General features: G+C 42.8%; 1 protein-coding gene across 3 annotated transcripts in view; it reads left to right on the top strand.

Annotated features, from left to right (window-relative positions):
- Window positions 1–23,374, top strand: part of LOC121452276 (protein only RNase P catalytic subunit) — an 89,039-nt gene that overhangs the window by 34,688 nt on the left and 30,977 nt on the right. For all 3 annotated transcript variants that reach the window (XM_041658304.1, XM_041658306.1, XM_041658303.1), the window contains one exon: window positions 5,432–5,539. In XM_041658304.1, coding sequence (XP_041514238.1) covers window positions 5,432–5,539 — 108 coding nt within the window. The remainder of the gene's footprint in view (window positions 1–5,431; window positions 5,540–23,374) is intronic.

Here is a 23,374-nt window from a genome sequence, read left to right as displayed (position 1 = left end):
CTTCTCTTATTGACAGAAATAATTCAGCTTATAAACAAGCCACAATGCAGATGCTATTCTAATGAAGCCAGGGTCTTAGGGATGACACAGGCCCTTCAGCAGTGCACAAGTGTGTCAGTTTGGAAACTGGCTTAGCACCTCTGCTGTAGCAGGCTGAGTCTTAGCTACAGCTGCAAGCTATTTCATCACAAAGGGGCATTTTGAACTTCAGGAGCTATAGCGATTTCCTTGGTTCCCTCATATCTAACTCCCTGTGTACTGGTCTTAGTGTTGGGGATTATTTGGGAACCATGTCCTAAAGAAGTCACATAATTGAGACATTAGTTATAAAGATATTTTTTATTGATGTTCCCACGTTAGGAACATTGCTTGTATCTAAAATAGCTGGTATTCCCCTGCTTTTCCACTTCCAGTATGACTAAAGCCAGTTGTCTTAATATCCCCTTTCTTTCTGTTTTAAAAAAATGCCGTGTCTGTTTTGCAGGGCGGTAGTGGCACACGTCTTTAATCCCAGCACTCTAAATGTAGAGGCAGGAGATCTCTGAGTGTAAGGCCAGCCTGGTCTACAGAGTGAGTTCCAGGACAGTCACAGGGCTGCACAGAGAAACATTGTCGGGGGAGGGAGGGTGTTACAGATTTTAGCATCTCCACCTACCAAGAAAAATTACTTGCTCAACCTGTTAGTCTTCTCACATATTAGGAGAATTTAAAGTAGAATTAGGCTTGCCATGTGGGCCTTAAAATTCATATAATTATATATCGGCTTTTTCCTTTGTTCTGGAGCTTATGTGTCATGTTAAAATTCCCGTTTCTTGCTCCCATGGTTTAAACTGCATTTTCGTGTTACAATGATAAGACCACTTGGCAGACTTGCTTCATTGTTTCTAGCGTGAGCTAGGGTAAAGTAAAGAAATAAAACTGCTGGTTATTTTAGAGTTCATTTTACATTTTTTTTTACACTTTTCAATCTTATAGTAACAGGGAGTTCCTTTTTTCTTAATTTAAACTCAAGATACAATCTTTTGGAGGGTACAGGGTCTCGGGTAGCTCAGGCTGGCCTTATAGTCACTCTAGCAGAGGATGACCTTGAACTTTTTGTCCTCCCACCTCAGTCTCCCAAATGCTGAGCTGTAGGTAAGTGTCTCTGTGCCCAGAGTGCTTCCTCTCTCTCTCTCTCTCTCTCTCTCTCTCTCTCTCTCTCAGAAAAATCTCTCACCTGACAATGGTGCACACCTTTAATCCCAGTTCTCTGAAGGTAGATGTGGGCAGATCTTTTGAGTTCAAGTTCAGCCTGGTCTACAGAATGAATTCCAAGACAGCCAGTATTACACAGAGAAACCCTGTCTCGCAGAAACTACCACCACAACAACAACAAGAGAGAGAGAGAGAGAGAGAGAGAGAGAGAGAGAGAGGGAAAAAGAGAAAGAAACTCTCTTGTAGCTCAGCTGTCTTCAAACTATGCACATGGATGAGCTTAAACTTGTAATCTACCCCTCTCCACTACCTCCAGAGTGCTGAAAATACAGGTGTACACTACCACTCCATTTTTTGTTTTGTTTTTTGAGATAGGGTCTCACTATGTAGCCTGAAACCCACAAGTTCTAGGATTAACAGTGTGCACCACCATGCCCACATGAATTTTCTTTTAAAGCCATGTCCTAAAAACTTATCTCTTTCTTATTTATTTATTTATTATGTATACAATATTCTGTCTGTGTGTGCCTGCAGGCCAGAAGAGGGCACCAGACCTCATTACAGATGGTTGTAAGCCACCATGTGGTTGCTGGGAATTGAACTCAGGACCTTTGGAAGAGCAGGCAATGCTCTTAACCTCTGAGCCATCTCTCCAGTCCAAAACTTATCTCTTTCGTGTTAAAACAAGAGGACAACTTGTGAGTGTCAGTTTTCTTTTCTACTCTGTGGATTCTGGAACTCAGTAGCAAGCCCCCTTTCCACTGAGCCATCTGGCCAGCCCTCTTTTATTTTCTTATATTTAGCCAGTGTTAGCATTTATTTTACCTGCTTGATCCCTCTCAACATTTGTGTTAATAGCCTGTTTATAAATCATATTTACAATTCCTTTTGGTTACATTTCACTTATATTGTAAAGCATTAAATGAATTAAAAAAGGCAATGACTGAAGCATGGTTATAATTACCCACAATTCCAGTTCTCAGGAGGGTGAGGCAGGGGACTGTGAGTTTGAGGCCTGTTTTTTAAAGTAATGTATTCTTAGACCCAAATTTTGAAGTCAAGATACCTTTAAAGTATATATGTTGGTTTAGCTTAGTAGCCTTTACAATGAGTGTCTCCATTTAGCTAATTCACAATCAAAAAATTCAAAGAAAACATAATACATAATCCCTGACTCCACCTACTCTCTCTATATATCTCTTCCAGCCTGACTATATTCTGCCCTGCTATAGGCCAAAGCAGCTTCTTTTATTAACCAGTGCTAGTAAAACATATTCACAGCATACAGAGGGAAATCCCACATCAATTATATCTCATTAAACCATTTTAAGAAAAAAATGTTTTTAGTGACAGCCAAGAAATAAAGGATTAATGTATGGGTAGACTTTTTATATCCTGGATCATTGGGCAATGTACATTTATGTATAAACCCAATAGTAGACATGAAAGAAATAGTTGTTCTTAGATTGTTTATTGGGTAATATTTTCCTTGTTTTATTTTGAACAGGGTCTTGTGTAGCCCAGACTGCCCTCCACCTCCCTGTGTAGCTGAGCATTGACCTCTTAGTTCTTCAGCTCCAAATGGTGGGACTGAGGCATGCACCCACACGCTCACCTCTACTCAGGTTCACCCTCCATGCAAGCTGCTGGGCTTTCAGACTTGCACTGCTCTGTCCTGTCTTTCGTGTGGACTACCTCAGTAGGCCAACTCTATATTGGTCACATCTTGTCTGCTTTAACTGCCTGGTGGCTTTTGCATTCAACAAAATAAATGTATTTCGCTCCAGAAGCAGGTGGGTTTCTGAGAGTTCAAGAATAGCCTGATCTTTATAACTAGTTCTAGAACAGCCAGAGCTACATAATCAAAAGACGCTTTCTCAAAAATAAACTAAAACTCAACCTGAGCTTCAGGAGCACCTTTGGAAATACTGCCATGGATCCCTCACTGATAGTGTCCCCGGTGGATGGACCTGAGCAGTGGGAGTGGAAGAGCAGCCTGGCGTTCTGGACCTTTTTCTCTGAGTAGAAATATAGACCAGGAGGATAATCTTTGGATGGGGATTTTATGGCATCCAGAGAGTCACCTTTCCCATAAATTGTCTCAGGCATACCTTTTCCCAGTCTGTAGTTTTAAGGAATTTCCAACTGCTCTGAACACCACAATATCAGAATAGAAAGGGGAGTTTGTAAGTTATCTAGCCTAACTTTTTATGAGACTCATTTTGATGTCCATGTTTGCCATTACTGAGATGAATACAATATGTTACTAAGCACAGCACCAAAGTGATAGCTGGCAGTGTAGTGGAAAATGTCTGCTCTGCTGGTTATTGGTGACACTTTTTTTTTTTTTTGAGACATGGTGGCCTAACTCACAGTACAGCCCCAGTCTGGCCTCACACTCTTGCCAATCCTCCTGATATATTAGAGATGGCCTCTTAGGAAAGCTTCAGTGTTGGCAATTTAATGCACGTGTCCTGTTTCCTTTTGTTTATTTAGCTGTATATGGAAGAAACAAACAAAAATGATAATCGTATTTGTTAAGTTTCAAACCTGGGACAAACGGCTGATGTGTCTGTTTAACATATCGAAGCAGACCTGGCCTCCAGGTTCTCCCAGCATCCCTCAGTCTCTACCTGTTACTGGGTTAGCTGGCCTACCCGCCCCCTACCCTGAACTTTCTGGCCCAGGGTCTGGGCTGCCCTTCCCCCAGAGGCTCTTTCATAGATAATCCAGACATTTTGGTCACCCCCTGAACCTTTGGCCTCCGGACTGGGGCACCTCATCATGTCTCTCCCCTCTCCCTTCTCCTCCCTTCTCCTCACATGGCTCAGGGTCATGACGACTCTGGACTCTCCCACATGTCCCTGCCTCTGGCATTTTCCTCCCACATATCTACAGTAAACTTTGTCCTCCACCATACCTAGGAACAGCCATGTCCTTTCCTTTGTATTTCATTCAATAGTGCATAGAAATTTTTAATTCTCCTTGATATTTTGCTTTCATTTATAGAAATTAATGTTCCTTGTATACATAATAAATAAATCTTATTTATTATTAGTATCCCTATTCCAACCAATATTTAGTTGGTTTTGTTACCAAACACAAATTTTAATTTTAATTATTTTATTATTGTATGTGTATGGGTGACTTTACTTGCATTTCTCTATGTACCACTGTGTACTGGTGCCCAAGGAAGCCAGAACATGTTGGATCCCCTAGAACAGGAATTACAGATGGTTGTCTTTTTGTGGGTGCTGGGAATTGAGTCCGGGTCCTCTACAAGAGCAGCCACTGCTCTTGACCACTGAGTCATCTCTTCAGCCTTCTGCGATCCATTCTATTTTATTTTTTATTTTTTATTTATTTATTTATTTATTTATTTATTTATTATGTATACAATATTCTGTCTGTGTGTATGCTCGAAGGCCAGAAGAGGGCACCAGACCCCATTACAGATGGTCGTGAGCCACCATGTGGTTGCTGGGAATTGAACTCAGGACCTTTGGAAGAGCAGGCAGTGCTCTCAACCTCTGAGCCATCTCTCCAGCCCTGTGATCCATTTTAAAATAATTTTGTCTGCAATGTGAAATCGAGGATGAGGACAGGTCTTCACTTTCTGCCTTACTAAATTTAATTTGAGGTGGTAAGGGGATGAAAGAGGATAAGGGAGGAAGAACATGATCAAAGTACATTACAGGTGTATGTATGTGTAAAATTGTAAAGAATAACCACATTTAAAATTATTTGGACTTCTATTCCTTTTTACTTTATTTCCTTCTATATCAAATGTACTCTTCTATTATTTCTGGCCTTTTGGCTAATACCAAGTATAAATTTCCTCTACTAACTTAATTTTTGTTTTGTTTTGGTTTTCAAGACACGATTTCTCTGTGTAGCCCTAGCTTTCCTGGATCTTGCTCTTTAGACCAGGCAAACCTCAAACTCACAGAGATCCACCTGCCTCTGCCTCCCAAATGCTGGGATTAGACATAGATGCCATCACCACCAGGCATTGGTTTTTCGAGACAGGGTTTCTCTGTAGCTTTGGTGCCTGTCCTGGAACTAGCTTTTGTAGACCCAGCTGGCCTCGAACTCACAGAGATCCGCTTGCCTCTGCCTCCCGAGTGCTGGGGTTAAAGGCGTGGGCCACAACCACCCAGCTCTTTTGTTTTGTTTTGTTTTGGTTTGGTTTTGGTTTTTAGGCTCTTCTTGATGTTGTCTGACTTTGCTTTTTCAGGAACTGAAGAGATTTGAGAACTTTGTAAACTCCTGTCCTCCTTTTGATATTGTTATCGATGGCCTCAACGTTGCAAAAATGTTTCCTAAGAGTCGTGAATCTCAAATTGTAAGTATGTTCTATTTTGTCGTTCTTTGTCTGTAGAAACAGTCTTGTAAACAGCTGCTCTCTTTGTATAGCCTGCAGCTGCCTTCTCCTGACCTCTCCTTGCTCCTTAGAGTCACTGTTCTCAGTGGATCACATCTCTAAATTGAAAATGAATACACCAAGATACAGTATCAAGATACTAGATACTGCCGGGCGGTGGTGGCGCACGCCTTTAATCCCAGCACTTGGGAGGCAGAGGCAGGCGGATCTCTGTGAGTTCGAGACCAGCCTGGTCTACAAGAGTTCCAGGACAGGCTCCAAAACCACATAGAAACCCTGCCTCGAAAAACCAAAACAAAAAAAAAAAAAAAAAAAAGATACTAGATACTCATTACTTTGGGGACTTCCACACAATACTTTAATAAATTAGCCTATGCAATTGTTTTCTCACTGGGTAATCATTTGTTTTTATCAATTTGTAAATATACTAGCAGTTTCAATAATTATTGAAAGAATGGACAGTTGAGACTACAGTTAATTATGTAACCTGTCAGAGACAGCGCTTGCTTTCAGCCATAATGGTGAAGGACACCGTAAGTTCTAGAACCTCCTGTGCCTGCGTGAAATTTTTTTTTAAATATTTATTTATTTATTAGGCAGGGCAGAAGAGGACACCAGACCTCATTACAGATGGTTGTGAGCCACCATATGGTTGCTGGGAATTGAACTCAGGACCTTTGGAAGAGCAGGCAATGCTCTTAACCACTGAGCCATCTCTTCAGCCGCCTTGCGTGAAATTAAATGAGCCAGTGTGAGATTAGATGAGCTGGTTGTTTTTTAAAGATATCTATTTCTTTATTTAAATACATTTATTTAACTATATGTGTGCACCTAAGTGCGTGTATGTGCACCATGCACACACATGTGGTGCCTGCAGAGGCCGGGAGACAGCTGGTGTGGGTCTGGGAACTGAACCCAGGTCCTTCGGAAATGGTCTCTCCAGCCCCTAAATGAGCTAATTCTTTTTTCTCCTTTTTATTTATTCTTTGTGTCTTTCACGTCATGTATCTCCATCCCATTCATTTCCCTGTCCCTTTGTATCCACCCTCTGCCCTTGCAACCTCCCCTGCAAAATAAAATAAAATTTAGGAGAAAAGAAAAAGTTAAAAAAGAGAGAAAGAAGAAAAAAATCTATCTCATCATGGAAGCTGCAGTGTGACACGCTGAGTCACGCAGTAAATCCTTCTGTTCATATATCTTTACTTGCAAGTGTTCATTGCACAGAGCCATTGGTCTGGTTCAAGGACTCTGGCTTCTGCTACACTGTCGATGCTGGGCCCTCACTGGAGCTCCTCTTGCTTATCCTGTTGTTGCCCTGTGCTATGGAGATCCTGCAGCTTTGGATCAGTAGGTCAGGTCTCTTCACGTGCTCCAGCAAATCACAGATGGGGTAGATGTTGGGGTGGGCCAGCTCGTAACCCTGGCTCTGGACCTGGATAGTTGCAGGGTTGGTCAGCCTGCTACCTAACTGAGCTAATTCTTGACATGTACTTATTGTAGTGTTTGGCATATAATCCAGTAAATTTTAAAGCAAGGGGAAAGAGTAACCCAGAGCCTGTGTGTCCATGTGTTCCCATGGTTGTGGCTTTGTAGGAACAGAGGCACGGTGATTTGTCGTGGTTGTTGATTTTAGAGCACATTCAGTATCCTGCTTTGAATAACCGACAGCTTTTACTTCGTTATTTTTAGCCGTCTTCAGTAAGTGGTCTTCATGCTTTATTGAATATGCTCAGAGTCTAAGCTTGAGTCTCCAAGTAAACAGTCATCTTCTTTGTAAAGTAACCAAGAATGATGTAAAGGCTGCGAGGAGATGGCCCAGTGGGTAGTGTTGTGTATGCGTGAGGACCTGAGTTCTTGTCCCCAGCTCACAGAAAAGCCAGGCATAGGAGTAACCGCAGCATGAGGGGCAGGCCGCCAGGTAGCAGATCCAGCCAGTCTAGCTGGAATAGCGAGCTCTGCATTCAGTGAGAGATTTAGTTAGAATGACGATGTGATGGAGGAAAGCACTCTGCCTCCGTGTATACCCTCACACTCACATACATTATGAGCACGTATGCACTCACACACATACATACACACACGAATACACACATATACACATGTACACTGTCACATGCATACACATATATGCATGCACACATACACTGCACACACCATACATGTATACATGCACAAATACACATATACACTAGCATACAGACACATATTTACACATTCCTTTATATACATATACACATAATACACTTATACACACACACCGTCACACATGCATACACCACATGCACTTGCATAAACCACATGCATGTGCATACACACACACCCTTATAGATGTATATACCACACATACACAAATACACATATACACGTACACACACATGAACACCTTCACATGCATACATATGCACTTATATTTATACCTTCACAGGAATATACCACACAAACATGCATACACACCCACCCTCATAAACATATACATCACACACACACAAACACATACATGTTGACAGAGGTTTCTTTACTACCTGGTCCCGCAGCTGTTCAGTCCTAAAGGAATACACAGAGGTCTACATTAATCATAAACTGGTTGGCCTAATAGCTCAGGCTTTCTTATTAACTCATTCTTACATCTTAAATTAGCTACACAACTCATGTATACACATACACAAATAGATGCACACAATCTATACATGCACATACCACACACATATACATACACATGAATACACACACACACCACACACATGCATATGCATGTACACACACGTCTGTGCATCCACAGACACAGATAATAAGCAAGGAATGGAAAGATACAGAAGAAAGGCTGTGAAAAGTCTGGGGTGGCTCACACCTCTACTCTCAGCACTTTGGTGAATTCAGGGGCAACTCGAGCTGCAGAACAGGACTCTCTCAAAAAAACAAAAACAAAAACAAAATAAGGCGACTGTCCTTTGAGAAGTCCACGCCTACACTCTGGGGTATGCTAGGCCTTTTTTCTGGGTGCCTTTCTTTCTCCTAACACTACTGCTTAACATATCTCAATAAACTTCAACTCCCCACAAAAACAAAACAAAACAGAAGCTAAAAAGGAAAAGAATTTGTATGGACAGTCTAGAAGAACAAAAACCAATTCTATTAGTCAAGATAGGTTGGGCTATGCTGCATAATAATTCAAGTTTTCAGTGTCTTAAAGCATGCTAGCTTTTTAACTTTTTTTTTATACCTGCCCATTTAAGGCCATCTGTGTTGTTATCATCCTCATTTCAGAACCAGAATAACTAAATTATTGCCTGTCCCAGTGACAGGGGGAAGAGAAGTTGCGAGGGCTCTGTTGGCTAGTAAAGCTTCTGCCGATTTGGTCGCTTTCAAAAGGTCTCCCTCTTAAAGTTGTTTATTATTGTTGTTATTAGTGTGTGTGTGCATGTGTGTGTACAAGTGTTCCTGGGTGTGTGTGTATTGTGTATGTGCGTGTGACTATGTCGTGCATCTGTCTGGGTAATGGGGATAAGATGAAGTCACCGTAGCTCCGCAGCAGGTACTGTCACCCACTCAGCCCGCTGTTCCTATTTTACCGGCAGCTGCTGCAGATTCCCGGTCACACCTGAGTTCGGTGGACGGGTAAGGCAGTCTTACCATGTGCTCAGAAGGAGGAAGAGTGTTTGTGAATAGCTCTTCTGGTTGCCACGCTGAGGATGCTGTCTTACACACTCAAGCTAAAAATGAGTTTTAACATAGCAGTGCAAACCGTCTTTGCCTCGATTCTTTTTTTTCAAAATCTAGGTCCTTCATTGCGGTTCTGTGTGAACTCGTGTTGGTTATTTTTCTTAGAATAACCGGGGAGCGTTCCAAGGCTCGGTGACTCAGGCTTGACTCACGCTCTCACGCCTTTCATTTTAAGAACTGAGTTTTTCTTTTCAATCACCGAGTGTTTGTTAATACTTGGTGATGTGGGGTGGCTTCGAGGGGACAGGAGCAACATGCAGCTTTTCACCTGGGAAACAAAAGAGTAGAAAGCGGAAAGGTTGTTACGCCATGGTTTCTGTCATTATCTTCTCACCCACACACCTGCCCATGCATCAGTCCCAATGCTTTTGTTCCTTTTGCAGTCTGCATTTTAGATTTCCAGTGTTCCTAAGCCTGTCTAATAGAGGGAGTGCGGGGGAAAGTACACCATTTTAGTTAATCTTACTAGCCGTTCAAACTCTGCTCCCTGTTTCTGCAGCTAACGGAGAATTGGTTAAAATGGCTTCGACAGAGGGAAAATTTATCATGTAATTTACGAGAATTATGGGCAGACATCAGCACTGCGTGCTTTCGCGTTTGCAGCTTGCTTCAGGCAGTGATGGAAAGGCGTTTGGTTGGAAACGCCGCAGAATCCGTTCTGATTGCCACCGCTTAGCTGCTTTTCCTACAGGGAGAGAAAAACGGAGGCAGGGTATTAGCCATTAAAGGTCATTTGATAGAGCATTTACTTGGCAGCGAGTTCTCCTATTTTTTTCTGCCACTCAAGTTATTTTATTTCTCTCTGCTGATTTACATAACCCGTGTTAATGTCTCGGCACCATGAAGCTCCTGAGATGCAGTAGGCTCTGCTCGGGGTTTGTGTGTGTAAAACTCTGTCCCTCATCCCAGCTGTGGAAATATTGAATTGTCACCGCTGTGCTTGAAACTGTTCCAGTGCCTTGAAGGTGGCGAGGCAGCTCCTCCTGCTGCGTTCCCAGCAGTGAGCGCTAATGTTGAAGTGGACTTTCTAGTACATCTTTTCTTTGGGATGGTTCATTTTTACTTTTATGTGCAGTGGTCTTTGGCCTGCATGTCTGTCTGTGTAGGGTGTTGTATCCCCTGGAACTGGAGCTACAGACAGGTGTGAGCTGCCATAAGGGTGCTAGGAATTGAACCTGTGTCTCCTGGAAGGGCAGCCAGTGCTCTTAACACTAATACATCATCTTTGGAATGCTCTCCTGGGTGTATCGTTTCCCCATCTTCCCTATTTTCCCCGGAAGGGCGGCTCTACAGGAAGCTTGCCTGGGTTCTCGGTTCCCCAAACTTGACTTATACCCTCAAAGAACATATTGCTTCAATGTCAGGGTTTTTAATTTTTCTGTTTTTCCTTTGTTTGGAGAAAATGTTTTAGTATTTTTTTCCTATATTGGAATCTAGAATCAAAAATGTTTGTTTCCACTTTGGTTTGAAGCTTTGTGCCTTACAAACAACTGCAATGACAGTTACTGGACATGATAGATAAATATTTTTCATTTTGATCAGCTGGTTAGCGGTAGATTTTTTTTTTCCCTGTTAGAATTTGAAAGGTAGCTGACTTTTCTTTTTTCTTTCTTTCTTTCTTTTTTTTTTTTTTTTTTGGTTTTTTTGAGACAGGGTTTCTCTGTGGCTTTGGAGCTTGTCCTGGAACTAGCTCTGTAGACCAGGCTGGTCTCGAACTCACAGAGATCCGCCTGCCTCTGCCTCCCGAGTGAATGTGTGTGAGTACTTTCCCTGTGTCTATATGTATGCACTACATTTGTGGGACCAGAAGGATTCGAATCCCTAGAAACTGGAGTTGCTGAAGTCCCTGTCAGTATTTATTTTTTCATTTTCTTCTTTATTTTTTTTTCTTTTTCTATTTTGGTTTTGTTTTGTTTTTTGAGACAGGTTCTCATTATATAGCTCTGGCTGTCTTGAAACTCACTGTGTAGACTAGGCTGGCTTCAAACTCTCAGAGATCTGCCTGTCTGTGCCCCTCAATTGCTAGGATTAAAGATGTGTGCCATCACAGCAAGCCTTTTCTTTTCTAGCCCCCGCCTGGTCCCCCGGACATTTTTAAGGATAGCAGTTACGCAGTTATTTCTGAATTAAACTCTAATCCAGAAAATTTGTCTGAGTCACTCAAAATGAACCAAGTTTTTATTAGTATTCTGATTTCAAGATTAAGAACCATGCAGTGGAAGGAATGAACTGACTCCCAGAAATTGTTCCCTGACTTGCATGCACACACACACACACACACACACACACACACACACACACGTTACCCTAAGGAATGATTCATGAGATTGTCTTCTGTTCTCCACACGCATGCATGTACACAGTGTGTAAATATAATTATCCTCTGGTTCGTACTTGCTGAAGACCTTTATATAAAATAGTGTAGGGGCTGGAGATGTAGCTCAGTGATTAAGAGAACTGGCCGCTCTCCCAGAGGACCCAGGTTCAATTCCCAGCAGCCATGTAGCTCTGTAACTCTGGTCTCAGGGAATGTAATTTCCCTCTTCTGGCCTCAACAGGCAACAGGCACACATATGGTACAAAGACATACATGTAGGCAAAACACCTGTGCACATAATGATGAATAAAATAAGGCGGCATAGTATTTACATGTAGCCTGTAAACATCATCCTATAGTCTTTAATTGAAGGCTAGGTTATTAATAATCCCTAATACAATTTAAATATATGTCTAGGAAATAATGATAACAGGAAGAGTCCGTGCACGTCTGGTTTTGATACATTTTAAAAATATATTTTCAATTCATGGTTGAATTTGAGGTTGGAGCATCCATGGATACTGAGCATATGAATTTAAATCTCCTTGGCAGATGCTGTAAATGTTGGCCTGGGATGTGGAGACATAGCTTTAGCTGTGTATCTTACTCTGGCACGAGGCCCTGTGTAAGGCGAAGGCATATGGAGTTCCGTGGACGGTGCTGTCCAGCATGCCCACTCTAGCCAACCACTGAGCTCATTCATCCCTCTTGATTTGATTGCTTCCGGTTTTAAATTTATTCCGATGTTGTTTCTACATTTGATTGCTTCTGGATTTAAATTTATCCTGATGTTGTTTCTACTCCTCATCACATTTTGTTTCAGGGTTTTGTTGTCATTGTTATTTTTTAGACATACGTTTTTTTTATTTATGTGTATGGGGCGGGGTGTGTACACTTGAGTGCAGCTGCCGTCAGAAGCCGAAAGAGCATCAGATCCCCGGGAGCTGGAGTTGCAGGTGGTTGTGGGCTGACTGACCAAGGTGTCCTCTCTCCAGCTCCTAACTATACATCTTTCATAAGTACTCACTCATAACTATTCTCTTTCTTCCAGCTCACACATATTTTAGTAAAGACATTTTAAAATAAATATCTAGATGTATATTCCTAAGCACTGATGTTACTGCAAACCAATGAAAATGTTTGCATGTGTATATTGTGTAGTTTGCATGTTCACATGTGTGGGTACATGGGGGGGGGATTGATCTCAGATCATCAGCATGCAGCTTTGCCTGCTGAGACATCTCACCAGCCTCAAAGCCAGCAATTTTTGTATTCATATAGGGTTTTTTTTAAATGAATCTTAGGGTAGAAACTTATTTTTTAAGGTAAATATACAAAATTCATTTTAGACGAGTAGAACTTGGTCCTAAAAGTGATGTACTTTCATTTTCAAAATAGACGTTTGTTATGTTGCCATAGCAACTGTTATGTTATCAAAGAGTTCTATTGATGTAATGATGCTTTAATTTGCTTAGAGTATGTCTTCTATTGATTTGCTTTGGGGTTTGTTTGCTTTTAAGACAACATCTAGGCTGGCCTTAACCCTAGGCAATCCTCCTGCCTCAGCAGCCCCAGTGCTGGGATTTTTTTTTTAATTTTAATTAGACCAAAGAGAAAGTGTTAATTGGAAAAACATGAAACTAAAAGTAATCAAATAGACTATCAAAGCAGTAAAGCTGCCCTTTCTCTCTCCAAGGAATCTGAAACATCGCCCAAACAAATCACCGATGGTGTAGATTCCTGAGACTAAACTGGAAACAGTGAACTTGACCTGTGTGTCTTAAAACAGCGGGCACTGTACAGATTTAAATTCTAGCTCATTTTGGGTGTGCCAACAAGAGATGAAGTCTTAGGGTGAGTGTCGCTGTGACGGAACATCGTGACCCACACAGCTTGAGAAAGAAAGGGCTTATTGGTGTGTGCTTCCACAGGACAGGAACTCAAACTCAGGGCCAGAGCCTGGAGCCTGGAGCTGATATAGAGGCCATGGAGATGCTGCTTACTGGCTTGTTCATCCTACTTGCTCAACCTGCTTTCTTATAGAACCCAGGACCGCCAGCCCAGGGCTGACACCACCCGCAGTGGGCTGGGCCCTCCCTCATCAATCACTAAAGAAGAAAATGTTCTCTAGGCTTGTCTACAGCCTGATTTTATGGAGGCATTTTCTCAGTTGAGGTTTCCTCCTCTCAGATGACTGGATTATGTCAAGTTGGCATAAATTTAACCAGCAAGATGGCTTGTTTGTTTGTAGTGCTGAGCCAGGCCGCTGCTCTACAACCGAGCTGTACATTCCCAGCAGGGGTTCTTTATAAGCTCATTGCATGCTGGGAAAGTAATGCTAATCCATGACTCTTTGTTTTTAGATAGTTATCAGCTGGGAGCTAGAGCCCTGGCTCAGCGGCTAAGAGCATCTACTGCTCTCGAGGAGAGCCCAGGTTGGTTCTCAGCACCCACATGGTGGCTCACAGCCTTTTGTAACTCCAGTTCAAGGGGATCTGATGCCCTCTTCTGACCTTCATGGGCTCCAGACACTCATGTGATAAACATACAAACATGCAAGCAAAACAGTCACACGCATAACATAAATACATCTAAAATCTTAAAAAGCTAACAGTTGGGCCTAGCAAGAAGCTAAAGTAGAAGGATCACAGTTCCAGACCAGCCCGGGTCTCAGGAAAACTACAACAATGAAAAGGATAAAAAGTAAAATGGTTACATCTGATTCCTCACCGGCACCATAGTGACTTATAAATGAGAATTGTTGGCTGGTAGTCGGGGTTGGCGAGGAGCACAGAGGGTGGCACTTGGGGATTTTTCTTACTGTTCATTGCTCATGACATGGTAATGGAGAAGTCAATCGCCCTGGGCTGAACAGTGCCAGCTGGCTGCGTCTCTCTGTCACATGCCACCCCACCCACCCCTCCTGCTTGACACATGAGTTCTCTTTTCTCACGTGACTGCATCTCTTAGAATTATTGATATAGGTTCCAGCTTGTGATGGCCGAGATTTAGTGACGTCATCCGTGATGTTAAGGAGAAAGCCGAATGAAGCCAGGCAGGGTTCCTGGATTGAATTTGTTTTCACATCAATTTCTTTCGAGATTTTCAGAAAGGTACACCTTGCGTAATAGCCACAACTTCCCAGCCGCACTAATCAAGAGATCAGGTGTCATGTTCTGTTGCCAGGTCCCTGGACTGCTATCTCTCTGGCAGAATCATAGCGCCTAGTTGACTCCCCATCTTACTGTGTGTGATAAATATCTGGGTGTGGTGCAACTGACCGTGAATCATTATTGTGTATATCTTGCTTCTATGACAATTTATTAAAAAACTCTCCTTAGGATTGTCACAGGCGGAGGCCACTGTGTAAATAACACCAATTTTAACATCAAGAAAGTATTTCTTGTCAGAATGCAGTGATTCCATTGTTCAAAGTAAATGTATTCCTGTTTTGAAAGCTATGTAAATTACTCTTAATTATTACAGTGATAAGGCTTCAATAATTATTAGCTCTGTGGTGACACTTATTTTAAAATAGCATTAAAAAATAATTGTTTCACACTTCTGACTGTTGTTAAGGCTGATATTTTCTCCCAGCCCCAAATAATTAAAAGCATTAGATTGAAAGCAGATTGGACTTGTTTGGTTTTTATTTTGTTTATTTGTTTTTTTTTCAATAATTCAGGTTTTTTTCTGGGTAGTATTGGGAAGATTATATGGTTTCATTTTAATTCATGCCTCTCCAAAGAGGTTACTCTCTTTCAGGTAGTTTCAATTCATTTTGCTCTAGAAAAGATAAGATATTATAATCACATAATACAGAAAATAGAACAAATTTAGAAGCTAAAAAAGAAAAGAAAGGGGAAAACAAAGCTAGGAAAGCAGAAGGTTTGTTGGTATGGAAAATGCATACATGACCTCTTAATTTGGCTGTAGTTCTGTGAGCAGATGGAGATGAACATGATATAAGCAAACCTTCTAAGCAGGGGCTCTGGTCAGCTCTCACATCATTTGTGAGCACGCGCGCGCGGCGTGCGCGCGCGCGCACACACACACACACACACACACACACACACACACACCCGCTCTGAACATCTGCCCTCTGAAAGGGAGCGATGAGAGACCGGCGTGTAGAGCCTGAAAGTTTGGAGGCTCACCCAGTTCTGGTCTGTCTTCCAAGTGATCAATTTCTGTAAGATTCACTAGTTTATACAACTCACAGTTTTCATAAGATTAAGTTGGAATAAATTGTTGAGGGAAAGTGTTATTCGTCCTTGAAACTAAAGGGGCTTCTCCAGTGAGCCACCGTGAGGTGTTCTTCGTCATTCATAACGCTGTTGCTAGGCTGGAGTGAACAGATCATGTGTGAACTAACAAAGGAATGGGAAGAATGGTGTATGTGCACGAGAGAGGCTCTGAAGGTGTCGGGTCGGCCTCGGCAGCTCGGAACCACTAATGTCGTTGTCAGTCCATAGGCAGCATGGAGTTCATTCAGCTTTGTGTGTGCGTGCTGTGTCCACAGTTGACACTTGGGCTTGGGCAGCCTGTGTAGAAGCCAGTCCCTAGGGAAGACTGATTATCTTCTTCTCAGTAGGCACTGATTATAACTGTTCATCTAGGGGGGGGGGGGGCTGTGGAATTTCTGTCCGTGTTGGCACGTGACCTGGTGGTATAGTCATGCTGGTCTTGTTCATATTTTTGAGAGTTCATAGGTTAATCTTAATGTTTCATTCTCTAGTCTCTACTCTCCTGGAGCAATTTATAGTATGCAGGGAAACCCTCCTGAACTTTTTCTGATCTGTTTAGGAAAGAGATAATAATCTTACTAAATTTAAGGTTGGAGAATAAGTGGAAACAGTCTCTCTTCAAACAAACCAAAGTAAGCCCACAAAATATACATAATGATTTTAAGAGTTTCTGTCTCTTACCAGAATAACTTAGAGGTGAAAACCCCAAAGCCATAACAGTCCCATGAGTATAAAACACGAGTGTACCAGACTCTCATATAACAGCCCCTTGGCTGTAGAACAGGAAGAGTGTACCAGACTCTCATATAACAGCCCCTTGGCTGTAGAACAGGAAGAGTGTACCAGACTCTCATATAACAGCCCCTTGGCTGTAGAACAGGAATGTCCCAAACTCAATGTAGCATCCCTTGGCTCTAGAACATGAGTGTACCAGACTCTCAATGACTTTCCAGTATTTTATTTTAGCTATTTTATTTCATTGTCTGTTACCTGGCTATCCCCATGATGTGTCATTGGAATGAAAGCACCCCCTAACATTTGTCTCTTCATCTTTTTACCTGTAATTAAATCCTGGCTTCTCTGACTTAGTTTGACTAAGGATGCCAGGCTGTAGACAGAAGCCAGGTTATCCTCCACACCTGTGTACGCACGCCCACACCCTGTAGTATCTTTAAACACAAGTCCTTATCGTGCTTTATCATGTGTATAGTTTTAGTATTAACTGTAGAGATAGGAACCAAAATGTCCAGTGCCACTGCAGGTGCAGCTGTTAATTAACTTTGGATGTTAAATACACGTGTGCATACATACATTCACACATATACATACTTATGATGTGTATGTTTTGTTTTCCTGAGACCTTGCTTACTGGGTAGCCCAGGATAGCCTAGAACTTACAATTTAACCCAGGGTGTCCTCCACTCCCAGTCCCCTGGCTCTGCCTCCAGTGTGTTGAGCTTACAGATGTGAGCCACCGTGCCTGGCTTGGTAAACATATGTTTTGGGGGCTGGCCTGATGACTGAGTGGGTAGAGGCTCTTGTCCCTAAGGCTGTGACCTGAGTTTGCTGTGTGGAGCCCATGTGGTGAGGACAACTCATGCAAGTTGTCCTCTGACTTCACATGTCCCCTGCGGCAGGTGCAAACCCACGCATGGATGTGTTGGTCAGTTGGTCACTTTTGAGATGGGGTCTTAGGTAGCCCACACTGGCTGCCGAGGATCTGAGCGTCTCATCCTCCTGCCCCTGTCCACTGAGTGCTGGGATTACAGGCATGCACCATTAGATAGTTTCCTTTTTATATAAAAGAATAATACTGGGGGTTAAGTAGTTTTTGGGTTTTGTTTGTTTTTTGTTTTTGAGACAGGATTACAGATGTGAACCACACATTTCTGTATGTTAAGATATAAGCGAAAAGCTAGAAGCAGGACTTCTGACTGCTGAGCCATCTCTCCAGCCCGTCATGCGTTTTTAATGGAGAGCAGAGTCAGGAAGTTTAAGACAGAGTTTTGATGGTATTCAGCCTGTGATCTTCCTGCCTCCATCTCCCAAATGCTAGGGTTCCAGGTGTGATCCCTCACACCCAGACTGCATGTATTTTTTGTGTGTGGGTGTGTGTGTTTTATTTTCTCTTGGGTATCTACCTGAGAGTAGAATTGCTCGATTATATGATAACTCTCTAACTTTCTGGGGAACTGACTGTTTTCCAAAGGGCTGCAGCATTTAACATTACCACCAAAAGCAGGAGGTTTGAATCTCCCCGTGTCATTACCAACACATCCTGTGGTATGCTTGGGGTTTCTCACAGTCATGCTAACAGGGATGAAGTTATTTCAGGTGGTATTTAATAACATTGATCATCATTTAATATGCATATTAGCCATTTGTATACATTTCTTGGAGAAATTTTATTATGTTTACTTGCCTACTTAAAATTTGATTAATTTTGTTTTACAACAAGTTGGGAGGTTTTCTCAAATTTTGACTATTAGGTCCTTATCAGATAGAGAAATGATTCGTAAAACCTTCCTATTCTGTAGATATCTTTACTTTCTTTTAAAATTTTTATTACATTTATTTATTTATTGAGTGTGTATATGTGTGTGTATATCAGGACAGCTTTTGGGGGCTAGCTCCCTCCTTCCACCATGTGAGCCCTAGGGACCAGGTTGTCACCCTCGATGACAGTTGCCCCTGTCTGAGGAGCCGTCTTTTCAGCTTGCCTCTCCCTTTACCTTCTTGAAGATTTCTGCCTCTTTTTTTCCCCTAAAAATGCATGGTTTTACACTGTTTTTTTTTATTATCTGTTTGTGTTTATTTGTTTGTTTTGATTTGGTTTGGTTTTCCAGACAGGGTTTCTGTGTGTAGTCCTGGCTGTCCTGGAACTTGCTCTGCAGACCAGGATGGCCTTGAACTCAGAGATCCACCTGCCTCTGCCTCCTAAGTGCAGGGATTAAAGATGTGCGCCACCACCACCTGGATTGTGCTCATTTTTAAAATATGGCATGAGTATATGGTTCCAACTTTACTCTTCAGTATATGGACATCAGCTTCTCATACTGAGAACTGTACGGAATCACTCATTAACTTCTGTACCTGTGTGCTTGTTAACTTTTTGACAGTTTGACACAAGCAAGGGACATCTGGGATGATGGAACTGCAATTGAGAAGATGCCCACTCCAGACTGGCCTGTGGGCAATTCTTGATGATTGATGTGGGAGGACCCAGCCCACTGTGGGTGATGCCACCAGAACAGGTAGTCCTGATCTTATTAAAAACACAAGCTGAGCAAGCCATGTAGATTCTCCCATGGCCTCCGCTTCAGCCTCTGCCTCCACGGTCCTGCCTTGAGCTCCTGCCGTGACTTCCCTTCGTGAGGGACTGTGAGCTGATGTTTAAGCCAAACAAACCTTTTCCTCCCCCGAGCTGCCATTGGTCATGGTGTTTTATCACAGTCATAGAAACCGAACTAAGACAGCCTGCTTACTGCTTACATCAAAACTCGTCTCTATGCCTCGAAAGTAAAGGTGTCAGTTTCTGGAAACGTTAAAGAAACTTTCCTAAGTGGGAGCTTTTCACATGGACCCTGATTGTTTGTCTGCGTCTTGTTTTTCTACCAGGCAGGAAATGACTAGAAAAGAGACTCAGAAACTCTTAAAATCTACTTGCTGGAATTCTCCTGCCTCCTCTGCATGACTGCCTTCTCCCGTGTTTTCTTTCTCTGTGTATCTCTCAGGATGTCATTTGATAAAGTACCTGCTCGGATGGTGCAGAGCAATCCCAGCTCGGAGATCCTTAACCTGGGTCTGCCCAGACTCACAGTTTCAGGCATTGTGCCGTGGGCATCTTTTGAGACCATTTATCCCCCACCTGTCCCATCTCACTCTGTTTTTTTCTGGGTTCATTTTGAAATTCCTGTGACAGAGTTGAGGCATTTGGAGTCATGGGATGGTCATTTTCTATATCTTCACATTCTATTAGAAACAACTCTCAGAGGTAAAAATTTCTTCCTTATATTGAACTGAGCCTATCCTGAAATATAATTTGACAACAAGCTCCAACTTTCTCTTACATGAACATGGAAACACCTTGTCATATTGAGGGAGAACAGCACACCTGTTAATTCTCCATCACTCTGACTACAGCTTTCTAGTAGGAATAAGATGCTCTCCAACACAGAAACCACCACACCATTGGAATACCCCCCTTTCTAAAGACCACTGATTGCCCAGCGTCCTTACCTCCTTCACGTTTCCAAGCTCTGACTCCCTTAGAGGGAGCCATTTCATGCTCTCGTTACCCATCATGCATTTGCTAGGCATGTAGCTAATCTCTGCCAGGAGGGCTGGGAGTAAACAAGAAAGGTTGAGGAACTGCATGCATGTCAGCCGTCTCCTGCATAGGAGCCATTCAGACAGATGAGGACAGCTTTTGTTTATTTCCCGGAATTGGTCCTTTTTATAATAACCACTTTGGATTTCAGTTATTCCCCTTTGACAGTGTTTCTATTTTATCCATTTTGCAGCTAGTGATCGAGGATCTAATCTAAACACTGTGTTAGTGATTGATGCAGGAATAAATATCCCAGAATTCTTGTCATCTAATATTGTGATCTAAGGGAGGGATAAACAATTTCATTGCCAAACTGTAATAAGTATTTTGACCACTTTAAGATGCCGTAGGAGGGTCTAGAGAGATGGCTCAATGGTTAAGAGCATACCGCTCTTGCAGAGGACCAGACTTTGGTTCCCAACACCTACACGGCAGCTCACAACCATCTGTAACTCCATTTCCAGGGGATCCAATGGCTCTGAGGGCATGTGGCATGCACATGGTAGACATACATATATACAGGCCAACGCTTATGCATACAATAAAAATAAACAAAGCTTTAAAAACATCACTCTGCGTTAAAATTCTAGTTGTACTAAATAATGTTTTGGAGCCACTGTAAATATGATCCTGCCCTTAACTGTACAGCCAGCAAGTACACACAAGATCCACCTGTGATCGTTTCTTGACCTCTCTCTCCTGAGGCTGTCACTCTGAAGACGAGTATATGAAGACACAGATATGAGCCAGGCTGGATGGTGCATGCTCTAACCCAGCACAGGAGGCTGAGGTAGCCCCTAAGGTGATGTAGTGAGGCCCTGATGAAAAATAAAGCAGAGGCGAAATGTTAGAGACGGTTCTGTAACTGAGAAGAGCTCTGTCTGCAGATGTGTGTGTAGTACGTGAAGTCCCAGTGGCGGCCCGTGCAGTCCTCTTGTGACCAGGGGATATGTCTGTTTTGTGACCAGTTACTAACTGTGGTTCTACCAAGACCAGACACAGAATTCTGGGCTCTACTCTTCCCAAGATAACGTTCTGACTGCCCCCCTTTCCAACTCACTTCCTTTTTTAAAGATGAAGTATTACCAGCCCACTCTGTACTTGAACTCCTGGCAATCCTCCTGCCTCTGTCTCTTAGTAGTAGGACTACAGATGTGAGCCGTCTACCGCATCTGGCTCTGAGTTCTTGTTCTTTGGCTCTTCCCCTCTAGATTTAGACCTTACAGAACTTAACTAGCTGTTCCTGTTGGAAGGGAAATAGTTCTTTGAAAGATTTTTTTTTTTTAATGGTAAAGAGGACTAGGAATAAAAATGATTCCCCTGCAGCAGAGCAGTACTTCCTGATGTCACGGTGGGTTTCTGCCACGCTTCACATTTGCCCTTCAGTAAGTTTATCTCAACTTTTTTCTTCTTTGGTTGCTTCCTTCCTTTTCCCCTTGGCAAAATACAGTTTTTGTTAGTTAATTATGGCTTGGGTTTTGGTTTTTGAGATGGGATCTCTTTGTCCTTGAGTTCGCTGAGTGGATGAGGATGACGTGAACTTCTGATACTCCTGTGTCTAGTGAGTGCTGGCCTAGTCAGGCACCACCACACCGCATTTTTTTGGGGTGCTGAGCATCAAACCCAAGGTCTTCATGCTTGCTAGGCAGGCTTTCTCCCAGCCACATCACAGCCTTTGGCTTTAGGTTTTTAGATTTAGGTAGGGGGGGGGGTGTAAAAATATTTTTAAGTTATTATTTTATGTGTGGGGGTGTTTTGCCTCCATGTATGTCTGTGCACCACGTGCATGCCTGGTGCTCATGGAGGTCAGAGGTGCCATTGGATCTCCTGGTACTGGAGTTACAGATGGTTGTGAGTTGCCACGTGGGTGCTGGGAATTGAACCTTGGTCCTCTGCAAGAGCAGCGGCCAGTGCTCTTAACTGCTGAGCCATCTCTTCGGCCCCCTCTTTTTTTCTTTTTTTCTTTTTGCTTTTAATTTAATGCTTTGCTTTCCATCTGTTTTGAGTTTCTTGGAATTACAGATTACACTCATCTCCCAGGCTAGCAAGATGGCTCGGCAGGTAAGAGCATTTGCTGCCAAGCCTGATGACCTGAGTTCTGTCCCCAGGTCCCACATGGTGAAGGAGAGCACTGATTCCCCAAAGCCGCTCTCTGACCTCTACACGCACACCGTGACACGAATGACACCCCCCACATACATATACAAAAATAAACAAGTGAAATAACTTACAAAACTTTAAAGTAAAGCCAGATTACACACATCCTGCCTTGGAGTTCTGCGACCCTTACCCTCTCAGGTCTAGGAGTCTCCTTTACCAAAGTCCCTTCCTTTACTGTTAGAAAGCGCAGGCCAGCAAACCCCTTCTGAAGTCTGTCGCTCCTGTATCACCTCCAGTTTCCTCCCTGTCCGTCATGGTAGCCCTGACTAGACATTCTCTTCGTTGTTTGATCTGCTTTCTGAGAATTGAAATTGTTGATACGGTATCAGTTTACCAGGTGCTCAGCTTTTACTGGAACGAAACCTCTCCCTGGTGCCGGGAGCAGTGCCGTTTCCTGTACTAGTATTTTCTGTCTCTATCTGCTCTGTAATCTGCATGAGGAAACCTTCGCTGTGCCTTGACTACGTCCGTATCGTTAAAATAGAACATTGCTTTTCAGTGTCATGAGTTTCAGTGACGTTTGCCCCTTGTATAAACTCTCCAAGTTTGCTTTCCTCGTTAAGTCTGTCCTAGAGATTATTAGTGTGGATGTATTATTGGAGGACCCCACCTGTTCGTTACTGAGGTATACTAGTGTCTCTGTGGGGGAGCGCTTGTCTTCTTTATATCACACTGAGAGACGTCAGCCTCTCCCTCATCGGTACCTGCTGTCATACAGGTTTCCTCTCATTTCCACAAAGGTGTGGCAAGTTTGGAGAAAATGAGACCTAAGCAAGCAGACTGTTCCCCAATACAGGGATTGCAACTAGCGCCATAGAGGCAGAGTTCGAACTCGCGGAGAGATGGACAACACAGAGTCCCAGCATAGCTCCTTACAAAACATACATGCCACGTGTTGTCACCACACAGTGTGCGTCCAGAGACCTTCGCAGTACTCGGAGTCAGTTGTGTTTGTTTTTGTCTTCCTAAGACGGAGGCTCGGTCTTAGCTCAGACTGTCCATGAACTATCCGCAAGCTTCCT

The sequence above is a fragment of the Microtus oregoni genome, unplaced genomic scaffold (assembly GCF_018167655.1).
Source record: "Microtus oregoni isolate MIOR12 unplaced genomic scaffold, Mior012 000009F_ref0000495, whole genome shotgun sequence".
Taxonomy (NCBI): domain Eukaryota; kingdom Metazoa; phylum Chordata; class Mammalia; order Rodentia; family Cricetidae; genus Microtus; species Microtus oregoni.
Note: the sequence above shows the minus strand (reverse complement) of the source record. Positions and strands in the feature narration are given on the sequence as shown.